At 47.6% G+C, this 14,089-nt stretch overlaps 1 protein-coding gene across 3 annotated transcripts in view; it reads left to right on the forward strand.

Moving 5' to 3' along the window:
• Positions 1-2,896, forward strand: part of NR6A1 (nuclear receptor subfamily 6 group A member 1) — an 89,211-nt gene extending 86,315 nt beyond the window's left edge. For all 3 annotated transcript variants that reach the window (XM_087879884.1, XM_087879885.1, XM_060685023.2), the window contains 2 exons: positions 527-679; positions 1,881-2,896. In XM_087879884.1, the coding sequence (XP_087736010.1) occupies positions 527-679; positions 1,881-1,969 (242 nt within the window). In that variant the 3' untranslated portion in view covers positions 1,970-2,896. The remainder of the gene's footprint in view (positions 1-526; positions 680-1,880) is intronic.
• The last annotated feature ends 11,193 nt before the right edge of the window (positions 2,897-14,089 follow it).

Genomic DNA, 14,089 nt, shown 5'->3' on the forward strand with positions numbered 1-14,089 from the left:
CCTCCTTCTCTTCTCCTCCTCCTTTCCTCTCCTCCTCCTCCCCTCCTCCTTTCCTCCTCCTTTCTTCTTCCTCCTCTCCTCCTGCTCCTTTCCTCCTCTTTTTTCACTCCTCCTCTTTTTCCACTCCTTCTCTTCTTCTCCTTTCCTCTTCCTCCTCTCCTCCTCCTCCCCTCCACCTTTCTTCCTCCTCTCCTCCTCCTTTCTTCTTCCTCCTCTCCTCCTGCTCCTTTCCTCCTCTTTTTCCACTCCTCCTCTTCTTCTCCTTTACTTTTCCTCCTCTACCCCTCCTCTCCTCCTCCTTTCCTCGTCCTCTTTTACCACTCCTCCTTCTCTTCTCCTCCTCCTTTCCTCTCCTCCTCCTCCCCTCCACCTTTCTTCCTCCTCTCCTCCTCCTTTCTTCTTCCTCCTCTCCTCCTGCTCCTTTCCTCCTCTTTTTCCACTCCTCCTCTTCTCCTCCTTTACTCTTCCTCCTCTTTCTCCTTTTTTTCCTCCTCCTCCTCCTTTTCATGTGCTGTACTCCATCCAGATATTCGGGGCCTGACCAACGCCTCCCAGCTGGAGCAGCTGAACAAGCGATACTGGTACGTCTGCCAGGACTTCATGGAGTTCAAATATCCGCACCAGCCGAATCGGTTTCCAGATCTGATGATGTGTCTGCCAGAGATCCGGTACATCGCAGGTAAGCAACTCATCCAGATAAGGAGATCCTGCTTTGGCTGGAAGATGGGAGTCTCCCAAACAGTGTTTCTTAACCTTGGCACCTCTATGATGTGGGGAGTTCTACTCCCGTCTGGCTGGGGAATGCTGGGAGTTGAAGTCCATGCATCTTAAAGAGTTGACAGATATCGCTTCCAAACCTCAAACGTCTTCCCAAGCGCCCAGTTGCTCTTCTAGGATGAGCCTGTGGAACATCTCAAGAATGTTGGGCTTGTTTTCATCCAGAACCTCTGGAGACCAATAGCCCACCAAGCAAGGGCATCTTTCTGGCTCCTTCTACTTGCTCTCAAATTCTCCAGGCTAAGAGGAGGCAGGTTCTCTTCGAAGAGCCATGGTGGCGCAATGGTTAGAAAGCAGTACTAATTCTGCTAACTGATGGCTGCCAGCAGTTCGATCCTTAGTAGCTCAAGGTTGACTCAGCCTTCCGTCCTTCTGAGGTTGGTAAAGTGAGGACCCAGATTGTTGGAGGCAATACGCTGACTCTGTAAACTGCTTAGAGTGGACTGTAAAGCGGTATATATATATATATCCAAGTGCTATATCTATCTATCTATCTATCTATCTATCTATCTATCTATCTATCTACTATCTATCTATCTATCTATCTATCTGTCTGTGTCTTTCTGTCTGTCCATTTCTCTCTGTCTACCAACCAACCAACCAACCATCTATATGTCTGTCTGTCTCTCTCTCTCGATCTATCTATCTTCCATCTATATCTATCTGTCTGTATCTTTCTGTCTGTCTCTCTCTCTCATCCATCCATCTACCTACCTACCAACCATCTATATGTCTGTCTGTCTGTTTGTCTGTCTGTCTGTCTCTCTCTCTCTCTTATTATCTATCTCTCTATCAGCTGTGGTGGTTAGCGTGCAGCATTGCAGGCTAACTCTGCTCACTGCCAGGAGTTCGATCCTGACCGGCTCAAGGTTGATTCCACCTGCCGTCCCTTCCACGGTCGGCAAAACGAGGACCCAAATTGTCGGGGGTCCAAAATGCTGACTTTGCAAACTGCTTAGCAGAGGGCCGTAAAGCATTGCGAAGCGATATATAAGTCTTAAGTGCTTATGGCTATTGGTCTCCCAGGACGACGCAGGCACAGTAGCCACGATTCATGGAGGGTTGTGTTTTTTTTTTTTTTTTTTTTTTTTTTGCCTTGTTAGGAAAAATGGTGAACGTCCCTCTGGAACAGCTCCCCCTCCTCTTTAAGGCCGTCCTGCACTCTTGTCGAGCCTCCACGAACAAGGAATGAAGCCGTCCTGGAGCTCCGTGACACCCCCAACACACACAAACACACTAACAAGCAAAGAACGGAGTTAGACACCCTGCGACGGGGGGGCAGCCATCTCAACAGCCTCCGGCGGGGCAGCCTTGCCACCGAGAATCCTTTGGGGACGAAAGCAACCTCATTCGTTCGCTCGTCCTGGCCATTTGTCTTTGCATGTGTGCGTGTGTCAGGAGGGGGTGTGTGAGATTTATTTTTTTCCTTTTTTTTTCGTTTTGCTTTCCTCGTTTCATTTTGACTCATTTTTTTTCCTCTAATATTTATTTCACGACAGAGTTGAATGTATGATTTTGTTTCAACCCCTGCACGGTTTTTTCCCCCCACCCCCTTTCCCCCACCCGCCAGCCCCACTGCTTTTTGGGTGGGGCTCGGGGGGGGGTCCCCTCGCAGTTTACAAAATGTGAAGATGTTAGTTACAGTGTTTTTTGGGGGGGATGTTAGACTTTTTTTTTTTTGTACTGGGGAGGGGTGGGGGTGGGTGGGGTTTGGGCTGATGACTAAGACTACCTCAAGGAGAAGGTGCTGCCTGCCAGTTCTGCAGCTCACACCTCAAGGGCACATCCCAGTGGGCCGTTGCCTGTCCCCCCCCCTCAAAACCTCACCCCAGCCGGAGCCCACTCCCCTAGAGAAGTGCCAAGCAATAGGGCAGGGAGGGAGGGAGCTTCCTCCCTCCCTTCCCCCCATCCAAAGCCTGCAGAGACCTCCCTTCACACACACACACACTGCTCATTCATTGCCACACAATCCCCCCACAATCTACAGACAAAACCATTTGGGACACTGCCACCATATCAGGGTGGTTGATCCTAGCATTCCAGGGTTATCCCAAAGGTATGCTTTTTTTCAAGCAGCAACTGGACTTTTCTTGTTTTCAATAAAGGAGAATATTGATAACTCAGGGTTGAAATGAGGGGGTCTGAGCTTGGTGGTTTTCTTGCAGACGTTTCATGACCCAACTAAGTATTGTCATCAGTGCTAGAAGGAGTGAGATTGGGAGGAGGAGGATTGTGGGATCCTTGGTGCTCCCTGAGCTTGCTTTGTTTTCTCGCAGACGTTTCATGACCCAACTAGGGAACTTCATCAGTGCTAGTACTGTAGTAGACTAGTAGATTAGCACTGATGTTACTTAGTTAAGGCAATGAAACCCCTGCAAGAAAGCAAGGAAGTTCAGAGAGCACCAAGGACCCCACAAGTCATCCTCCCCCTCTTCCTCCCCCGCCTCCTCCACCCAAATCCCCTCCCCTTCTAGAACTGATGATGGTACCTAGTTGGGTAATGAAACGTCCTTAAGAAAACAGGCAAGCTCAGAGAGCATCAAGGATCCCTTCATTTCTTGTTTCCCTTTGAAGGCGTTTCGCTTCTCATCCAAGAAGCAAGTGTTTTTCTGTCGAAGCACCTGGTCTACCCCCAATATGTGGGAGGGAGCATACTGCTTCCCTTTCACCTTTCAGCTCCAATCCAGGAGCCCTCAAGCAGTCGCATTCACGGCAAACCATTTTATACCAAATTTTTAAAATTGTAAAATTTTAAAAAGTTTTTCCAAAGCCCCTTTGTTGCATAGCCGGTGTTTTAGGCTAGGGGTCTTCTAATTATTAGTGATAATGATGTTCCAAACGTTGTTACAAGCCTGGGCTGTTGTCACTCACCCGGCTTCAAAGAGCTCCGTTTTTCTCCGCTTTCCTCCAGCACTTTTCTTGCCCGGTTGTCACAGCTTCGTGGCAGCCACCATGGCTGCCACACCCCGCCACCGACTCACAGAGAGTTCCCTCTGACCTCCGAGGAATTTGCCTGTTCCTCTAGGTCGTCCGAGGCGCCCCTCTTCTTCCCCCATCCCTGCAAGACGGGTTCGGTCCGAAGACCCATCGGCGGCGGTTCGGCGGCCGGGGTATTCGCAGGGCTCATCAGAGCCCGCTATTTCCCCGAGTGTCTCGCCACGACGCCAAACCGGAATTCCCCATTTTATATCAAATTTGTATTTGCTGATATATTTGCTTTATTTCACCATCCAGTCAGAGTTGAAGAAGCTTCATGGATGAAAAGTGAAACGTCTCCAAGGAAAAACCAAGAAAGTCCAGGTGCCTCTTGAAAAAAGCACCTTGACCTGGAGGACTGAGGATCTCCATAGACATTGAGCATTCCAGGGGTTCAGCTGAAGTTGGTGCTTCTTCAGTTGGGGGCGGTGGGGAGGGTCCCCTGAATTTTCTCAGCTATTTCAGATCCAGGCCCCACCGTCCACTGTCTTGGACCCGTACTCACACAATAGCACGGAGCTGAAAACGTGGCTTAGTCCACGCCATCTCTTCTCCCCATATACGTGGCTCATTCAAGGCTTGGCCCATCTCTAGGCGAGCGGCTGGGCTGAGACCGATCCAGGAATTGCGGGTGAAGGGGTCTCCTTGCCCACCAAGGGGCCAGGAAATAATTTTGAAGGCTTCACCCCAAAATCTTGCATTCCCCCCCCCACCCCAAGCCTGGTAACAGGTTCCTTGGCCTCTTGCATTTGACTGTGTGTGTGTGGGGGGGTGAACCTCCCCCTGGGATGGTGCTTCCGGCTGGGCTTGGCTCACCTTCCCCCACTTGACGGTTGCTGACAGATGCCAGCAAGGCAGAACGGGTAAAAATCCATGGCTGGGATTGACGGGTCTTTCTGTGGTTCCGTGGGTCTCCCCAGCCACATTGTTGTTTTTTCTCAGGAAAATCCCCCTCCTTCCTTCGAAACCAGAAAATACCTCAACGGGCAGCGGTGCGAATCCGAACGGGTCGCCTGTCCTCGGTCACTTTCCTCGGGTGGCGAAAAAAAAAAGCTCGTTTTTGTTTCATCGCATTTTTATTTCCCTTCCTTTTTTTGGGTTACGGTTTTCTTCCCCCCCCCCCCCCTGCAAAGAGCTGTCCACACCATAGGACCAGGCGTTACCTTTTGGCTGGCTGGCGGGTCTTGTGCAGATCGCTCGCGAGCTGTCCCTGCGGCCAAAAATCCGAGCGTCAAAACCCGAGCCCGACCTCGGGTTCGAGGCGGGAATTTGAACCCACCTCCCCATGGCCAGAAATGGCTTTCCGGCCTCCACTTAAAGACCTCCACAGAAGGGGATATGCACGGTTGCAAACCCACCGTTGGCATCCTTAATGTTACGCCCTTCTCTTCCGCCCCACGAGCGGGAAATAGGGGGTCAAAAATAGCGGATGCCAGGAGCCAGAAAGTAACGTTTGGCCTTGCCGGTAACGCCGCTGTCATCCCAGCCTGCAGAAGGGCTCGGACGAGAGCTGTCCAAACAGGGTAAAACTGAATGTAAGCTGTTGAGGAACTCAGGTATTAGGTGAAGAAAAGTAGGAACGTAGTTTAGATAACGTAGAACGATTTTAGGTCGGTTTCTCCCACCCACCCCCAACCCCGGTAGATGGATTTAGTTTGAAGGACGCCCTTCTTCCTTTGCAATTCCCTTTCTCTTCCTTTTCTCGCGAAAGGGGCTGCATGTGTAACAACTTTTTTTTGGGGGGGGGGGCTTGCTTGGCAGGAGGAGAGGATTCTGGGAGTTGAAGTCCACCCGTCTGCAAATGGTGGTGGAGAATGGTGACTTCAGGCCCTATTCTCAGCCCTAAAGAATGTAAGCAAATAACAGCGAAGACCTCTCGGCTTCTTGCCCCTCTTGATTCCACAAGCAAAGAAATCCCCCTGCCCCCCCTTTTTTTTCCTCCCAGTTTTATCCTGCCCCCATCAACCACTTCTGTAATCGTTGCCAAGAAAATCCCCTGGAATTTCTTTTAAACGTCCCAGGATACGGGGGGCTCGACATTCCGCTTCTAAGTCCTTCAAACCGACTTTTCTCTTTCGTCGTCGTTTTATCGTCGCTGTTTTCTAAAACTTGAACTATTTTTTTTTAAAAAACCTCCCTGCCCTCCCCCCCCAAAGGGCCCTGCCACTCCCTCCCTTTCTCGATCTGCTCCCCCTTTCCTTAAACCCATCGGCGCCCCAAGTCTGCAGAGAGACCCAGGAGGGTTCCCGGGTCGGGCTTCGAGGTGGCAATCAAGGCAAAGAGACGGAGGGAGGGAAAAAAAAGGGACTAGTAGACTGAGAAGTAGATGGGCTTTTTTTTTTTTTTTTTTAAAGAAACATTTGTGGTATTGTAGATGACAATGCTTTCCGGAGGCTCCTTCGGCATGCTGGCGGCCATCGGCGGGGGGGTTCTGGGTTCTCCAGGTGGGTCACCTGGGCGGTGCCCACCGAAACTCAGGGATGTGTATTTAAATAGAACCCAGAGCCCACACTGCCACTGCCACTGCCACCCCCAATACCCCCTCTCCAGGTCTCTTTCCTGGACTCTTGGCCACGGTATCTGAGAGCCTAAAGCAGTATTTATCAACTTTAAGCTGCATGGACTTCAAGTTCCAGAATTCCCCAGCCAGCATGCTGGCTGGGGAATTCTGGGACTTGAAGTCCATGCAGCTTAAAGTTGCCAAAGGTTGAGAAAATCTGGCCTAGAGGTCAACTACCTCTCACCCCACCCCACCCCACCCCACCCCAGCCTGGGCAAGAAACTGCTGGCTGACTTCCGAATCGCGACCTTCCCGTGGGCACCATGAACCTCAACTGAGCCGCCTTCGGGATAGGATGTCTTATTATAATTTGTTTTTGTTTTTTTTAAATTTTCCTTTCCTGTGTATGAAAAAAAATGTATTGTTCTAGTTGTTAACATTATTGACTCGATTTCCATAACAAAACTACCTCTTGTGTGACATCCTGCTGAAGCATCTCCAAAGGGATTATATGGGGAAAGAAAGAAAGAAAGAAAGAAAGAAAGAAAGAAAGAAAGAAAGAAAGAAAGAAAGAAGAAGAAAGATTTTTTTTAAAAAATCCACCTTTTTAAAAATGCCAACCAGAAGAAATATTTGGCAAAGGGCTGTGTCCATCTCTCCTACTTCTCAATCAAGGCTCAGGGTTTTTTTATACTCACATTTTATTGAGATCATCACAATATACAATGCAAATAAAATAGGGAAAGGGGGAAGGGGGGAAAAAGCATTAATTTCTGTATTTAAATGAAGCCTCTGCCATCAATATTCATGTTTCATTTTTTATTTTCACACCCATTATTTTTTTCATTGGGTCTTTCTCTCTCTCTTCAAAACTTTCAGAGCTGAAATCAACAGCAGTGAGGACAAGGGTCATCTGTGTCTTACACCATTCCGAATTTCACACAACTTTAAGTTCAGTCTCAATAATATGTGCTTGGTACCATGTACAAAATCCACTTAACCAACCCCTTAGATAATTCCCCCCCCCCCACGCAAATCCATAACTTCCAAAAGTTTAAACATAAAAGACCCCATTTAAACTGTCAAATGCCTTTTCTGCATCAAAAAATATTAAAATGGCTTGTTTCTGATTACCGTATCGTTAAGTATTCGATAACACTCAAGCCCATTCTCATGTTGTCCCTCAGTTGCCTCTTCTCAGTAAAAGGTAGGTTAGACTTCACGGATAAAACGGCTCCTTGAGCCTTTCAGACAATATGGCATTAAAAAGTTTATCGTCAGCATTTAATAATGAAACCGGTCCACAATTTTCTCGTCAAAGAAAGCATCTTGCCTTTCCTTTGGCTACAGAGCGATAATGGAGGCATCCGAGATCAATGTTGTATGGAATTCATTACATCTTTCAATGGCTATAAAAGTTCACAACTCTTACTATGACTTGAGAAGCCATCTGCCCCTGGCCCTTTGCCTGTTTTCCGCTATTTAATAGCGTCTGATATTTCAAAGGTAGCTTACCGGTTCATAAGTTGCCTTTGGTCTTGAGAAAGCTTTTGTCAAATGTTTTTGTAGATAATCTATTTTATTATTATTATTTTTTGCATATCCGCTTTCTGCAACTCAATTTCTTTATCTTTATCTTTAGTTTCATCCAGGATCCTTCGCATCTTTTCTTGAGATTTTTTTTTCTTGAAATTTCTTCTTTTCTCCAAATGATTGTATTGAATAATCCATCATTAGAACTTTATTTGAATCCCTAACAGTCATTGTCTTTTCCTTTATCCAAATTATTGTCAAAATGTTCATTTAGTTTCTTTTTAAAACCCTTCATAATCATCTTTTTTATAGAATAGTTTAATTTTATCTCCATCAATAATTCAGGATCTTTGATTTTAAGTGTCAAAAGAACTGGATTGTGATCCGAATCTTTGCTCTTGATAATTTGAATCTTTGTTTTTTAATCCTTTGAGTTTGCCCCAGGAAAATGGAATCTTTCTCCTCTTCAAAATATCTATTAGGAAGGCATAAACTTTCTTTCCCCCCCCCCAAAATTCTGACAGGAATTTTATTGAAGTCAGTTATGTCCACATTGTAAATCTTCAGTTTAGATTTGAAGGGGTAATCCAAAATTTGTTCTCTTGTTCTTTATCTCGTAATTCCAATAAAGGTATTTTATCTAGGTTAAAAAAAATTCCACTTATAAAATCTTATAAATTAAAAAAAAAACATTCGTTTCCTTAATGTCCCCTGCAATTTGATGAATTCTACTGAAGGTAGGAGCGTTTCCTTCTCAACAACAAATTCCTTCAATTTGCCAATTACAAAAAAACTCTACCCCAAAAATCCAAGCAGATTCATTAAAGAGAAAAATAAATTCACCAGAAGAATTTAAATCCGTAACGTTTCAGAGGTAGATTTTAAAAATAGATTCAGGGCAGTGGCGGGTTCTTCCTGGTTCGGCCCGGTTCGGCTGAGCCGGTAGCGGTGACAATATGAAGTCACCGAACCGGTTCTCTTTGTTCAGGAGCTGGACCCTCCCGCCCCCGCCCCCCCCGTGTTATTCTTACCTTTTATTTGGCCCCGCCCCAATCTATTGCTGCCTCCCGAGTCCCAGCTGATCGGCTAGAAGGAAAAAAACTGTTTAAACTCTTGCCGCAGGGCTTCAAAGGGCCGCCCTACAGCTGATCAGTGTTAAAAGGCAGTGTGGTGGCAGACTAGTGCCTCCAAAAACAAATGAGTTGGACCGGTGCCTCCAAAAACAAATGGGTAGACCAGTACAGCTCTGCAAGCAGTTAAAAGCCTGGTAGAGCAGTACTTCTGCTAAATCTTAAAGAATTGTCACATGACCATCAAGCCATGCCCACAAAATAAGCCACGCCCACAGAACCGGTAGTAAAAAAATTTAGAACCCACCTCTGATTCAGGGTCTCTTATCCCCTCCTGGCCATTTTCCAATTACAGGGTCTCCTAAATCAGCTCAGCTGGCTGAGGAATTCTGGGAGTTGAAGTTCCACAAGTCTTAAAGTTGCCAAGGTTGGAGACCCCTGCCCTAAATGATACAGCTTAGGAAAGGAAAAAGCTGGCTGCAGCCAAAACCCATCCTCTTTTATAATAAGGTAATATACAGAATGAAGTGCTTAAGAAGGCACATTTAACTGTCCCTTTTAAGAGTCCTTAAAAACAACAGATTTTTCACTATGAAGTTGCACTTGTTGCACTCGGGACCCCATCAGCTCCTTAGCTCAGCTCCAGAGTTTTCCTGCAAGCTGTGGCTCTCCAAGGATCAAAAACTTTGATTCTGAACACTTAAACCTAAGTTTCTTCAGGCTTAGAAAACCTGACAATCATAGCCAGTGGAAATATCCTAACCTCTTTTTCTGGAGACACGATCAAACAGCCATTTTTTTCTACCAGAAATCCGAGATCCAGGCCTTTCTTGCCATGTCTTGATCTGCAAGGCACGCTGACCCAAAGGGGTGGGGCATCATACACCCCCCTCCCCCAAAACTTTACTCAAAATGCTTGCTCGTAAGAAACAGGGTGGCCTTTTTGGACTTGCCAACCTTGTAACCTCACAGTTTTCAATGCTGGCTGAGGCTGATGGGAGTTATAATCCCCAACGTTTCAGGGCCAGGAAATTCATTTAGCCCTGGCAATAGATAGATCCTCCCTCTGCCCCTCCAGCACAGAATAATTATAATTCAGACGTACCCATTTTCCATTAAAATGCTGTTATCTAGCCCCCAAAATAATTCCCTCCCAATTGCAAAATAGGACAATTGCCTTAAGATTTGGCTGCAAATACACTCCTCATAGCCACAGAAGGAGGACTTGCTCTCCCTCTCCCTTCCTTTCCTCCCAATTTTAGGGTATTTACAATTTTTTTTCTGCAGGTAGCCGTGGGGGTCTGATGTGCTGGGAGGGTTTGCTACTTCCTTGTTGCATGCGCGCCCCAAAGCACTCCGCTAACTCAGGGTGCCACAGTCGTGAACAACTGACAGTGGCTCTGCGTGGAAAGGGGCATCTTGGGTCAATGCTGCCCAATCGGGAACTAGGAACAGCCTGCCTGCCAGCCCAACGTCAGCTGATGGGCTGGCAGGCTTTTCCCAACATGTGCATGGTTTTGTCCTTTGCGCAAAGCAAACTCTCACTGCCCAACCCTGTTGCTGGTTTTCCTTGGGCCTCTTCACTCCCTTCGGTCTTTCCGGCAGCTGGGAGGGACTCACACAGCCAGCCACCCACCCTTGCCAAGTAGGAGAGATGGAACTCCTTCCAATTTAGCCGATTTCCCCCCTTAATCCCTTGTTACAAATCAGGGCAGCAGGATGTCACCGCAACATCGCAACTCTTAAGCGAGTGCTTAGCTGTTATGTTTTCCGCCTGCTTGGAGCTTGGAATTCAACCAGGCAGGAACGGATGCCAGGTTTTTTTGAAAGCAGGGGCAGTGCGCGCCTCTGCCCGTCAGAACCTGGCGGTGCCCCCCCCCCGAACAACAGCGGGAACCAGGGGGGCCTTTGGCTGCGTCCGCTTGGTTCCCCCAGCTCTTCTTTCGACTCGACTACCTTTGGAAACATGACCAATAAGTTTTCAGCGTATGTTTAGTGAGTGTTAGATATTTGAAACTTAATAAATGTGAACAGTTCTGCACTGCTCGTCTTTCAAACCTGTTTTCCTGTTTGTCTCCGTCTGCCAAAGGATGGGATTTTGGTCTTGGGCGAACTCCATCTTTGCGTTTCAGAAAGGGGTTGAGGGTTTGGGGCGGCACCCTACAACTGGCAATGGAGCAATTGCACACTTAAAAAAGAGGTTGAGACTCTAAAAAGAGTGCAGAGAAGAGCAACCAAGATGATGAGGGGATTGGAGGCTAAAAGATACGATGAACGGTTGCAGGAACTGGGCATGGCTAGTCTAGTGAAGAGAAGGACCAGGTGTTCTGCCCCAGCTATGGACCCCAAAGAATGTTGCACATGCAAAGTCCGTTCAAACCTTAGTTTAATAAATAAACCAGTCTTTTACAACAACGGCTGTTAATTAACTGCATTAACAGCCGCTAAGAATTCAAAGAATAATAACTGAAAACTTACTATGGTTGGCAGAATGCCCAGAAGCAATTTGCAGGAAGCTGATAAGATAAGCAAGACGAAACGAAGGTATGTGAACTCAGTTGTTCCCTGCAAATTGCTTCAGTCAGCATTCCTCCTTAAATAGGCTAAGGGAGTGGCCAATTGGCCCCAAGCCTTACTCTTGAGGAGACCTCCTCCTGAGGAGCCACTCCTGCCTTTTGGCAGCTCTGCGCGTCCGTGCATCGAGAAGAGGCTCCTCTTCTTCCTCTTCACTTATGGGAGCTTCTGAAGGCCCTGGCTGAATCCCTGCCTCTGGCACCACATCTTCTCCAGCCTTCTCACTGTCCGACTCGAGTGCCAGCTGCACAGGCTGCTGGCACAGCACCACACCCAGCCTCCTCGCTGTCGGAATCAGCTACTAGCTGTACAGGCCGCTGACAGGCCACAACACCAGGGGAGACAGGATAGCAGTCTTCCAATATTTGAGGGGCTGCCACAGAGAGGAGGAAGGGGGTCAAGCTATTTTCCAAGGCACCCAAAGGCCCGACAAGGAATAATGGAAGCAAGGAGAGATTCAACCTGGAAATAAGGAGAAGTTTTCTGACGGTGAGAACAATCGACCGATGGAACAGAAGTTGCCTTCAGAAGTTGTACGAGTTTCATCCCTGGAAGCCTTCAAGCAGAGACTGGACTGCCATCTCTCAGAAATGGTGTAGGGTCTCCTGCTTTGGCGGGGGGTTGGATTCGATGACCTACAACCGAGATGGCGAATTTATAGCCCGCGTGGCGCACACAGCCTTCTGCGGGTACGCGAGCTGTCGCCACAGCTCAGCTCCAATGCCCATGCGTGCACGCCTCCCACCAGCCAGCTGCTTTTTGGGTCCCTGTCACGCAAGTGCGGGGCGCATGCTGGAGACACACACACATGCGCGGAGGAGGGGTCACATGCACATTGCATTATGAATAAGTGCAGGGAAGCCTACTAGACCCAAAACAGGGCGCGCGGAGGTAGCGTGTGCATGCATGGGGGTGGGGGAGCATGGGGAGGTTGCGTGAAGGGCACACGGGGAGGTGTCATATGTGCATTACATAGGCATAGGCGCACACACATGCTGTCGTGTGCGCACACACTTTTGGCACGATGACAAAAAGGTTAGCCATCACTTACAATGTCCCTTCCAACTCTGTTAATTGTGTGGGGGAGCAGGCTCTGTGTAGGGCTCAACAAACCACAAAAGAAAGAACCAGAATCAATTAAGGACTGCAGACGCCGGCGTGAACGACAAGAGACAGGGAGTCTTCGACTTATGACGGCTCATTTAGCGACCGAAGTTAACAATAGCACTGAAAAAAGGTGACACGTCCATTTTTGAAACTTGCAACTTTTGCAGCTTCCGCCCCACCCCCCCACGGTCACTTGATTTACGTACCAGTGCTTGGCAAGTGTCTCGTACTTATGACGGTCGCAGGGTCCCGGGGTTACGCGATCCCCCTTTTACGACCGTCTGTCAAGCAAAGTCAATGTGAAAACCAGATTCACTTAACAACCGTGTTCCTAATTTGAGGACCGCAGTGATTTCGCTGAACAAATGCGACGAGAGAAAAGTCATAAAATGGGGCAATTTTCTCACTTTAGCAACATCAATTCCCAGGCTCAGTTGCGGTCGTACGTTGAGAACTAGCTGTAGTCCTTGACTTACGACCGTGATCGGGACCTGAATTTCCCTCACTAAGCAAGGTGGGGCGTTAAGGAAGTTGTGCCCATTTTCGTGAGCTTTTTTTTTTTTGGCCGCACTTGTTAATTTAATTTTTAATTTAATTTAATTAATTCAATTTATATGCTGCCCCTCTCCGAAGACTCAGGGCAGCTCACAATACATTTTAAAAAATCATTATAAAAACATTAAAAATTAAAAACATTAAAAACTCATTCACGCCATTCATGGCCGGATCTCGCCAGATCACAAGAGCGAGATCAACGGCCCCAGGCCTGCCGGAAAAGCCAGGTCTTCACTGCTTTTCAAAAGGCCAATAGGGTGGGGAAGCGAATCGGGCAGTCGTTAAGCAAAACCAGCATTTCCCCCATTGATATATATATATATATATATTGCTTTAATTTATATGCTGCCCTTCTCCGGAGACTCAGGGCGGCTTACAATGTGCTCAGCAATAGCCTTCATCCTTTTGTATATTTTATACAAAGTCAGCTTATTGCCCCCACAAACTGGGTCCTCATTTTACCTACCTTAGAAGGGATGGAAGGCTTAGTCAACCTTGAGCCTGGTGAGATTTGAACTTGCAGTAATTACAAGCAGCAGATGTTAATAACAGTGCTTAGTCCACTGTACTACAGGCTCTATTTTTTTTGCCGGAGGCCGCAGAGGGCGATCACATCACCCTGGGGTAACGCAACTGTCGTAAATGCAGTGACGGAGCACCTAAATTTTGATCCCATGGCTACGGAGATGCCACGATGGTTTGTTAAGGGTGAGGACGAGTCATAAGTCACATTTCCCAGTGCTGTCGTAACTTTGGGCATTCGCTAAACGAATAGTTGTAAGTCGAGGAATACCTGTAAGCAGCCACCAGGATGAATGCCCTTCAGGAAATGGGGATGCTGAGCCGAGATGGTCGCAGCCACTCCTGAGCAAGCAAATGTTAAGCCAGCTTCCCATGGTGGCTTCCACCTTCCCAACCTCAATCCTTCTGCGTCTCTCTCTCTCTTCCAACTCAGTCAATCTTCTCTGGGCACAGATGTCCTGAATATCTGGAAACA

Source organism: Pantherophis guttatus, chromosome 16 (assembly GCF_059756535.1).
Source record: "Pantherophis guttatus breed Tessera chromosome 16, ASM5975653v1, whole genome shotgun sequence".
NCBI classification, from domain to species: domain Eukaryota; kingdom Metazoa; phylum Chordata; class Lepidosauria; order Squamata; family Colubridae; genus Pantherophis; species Pantherophis guttatus.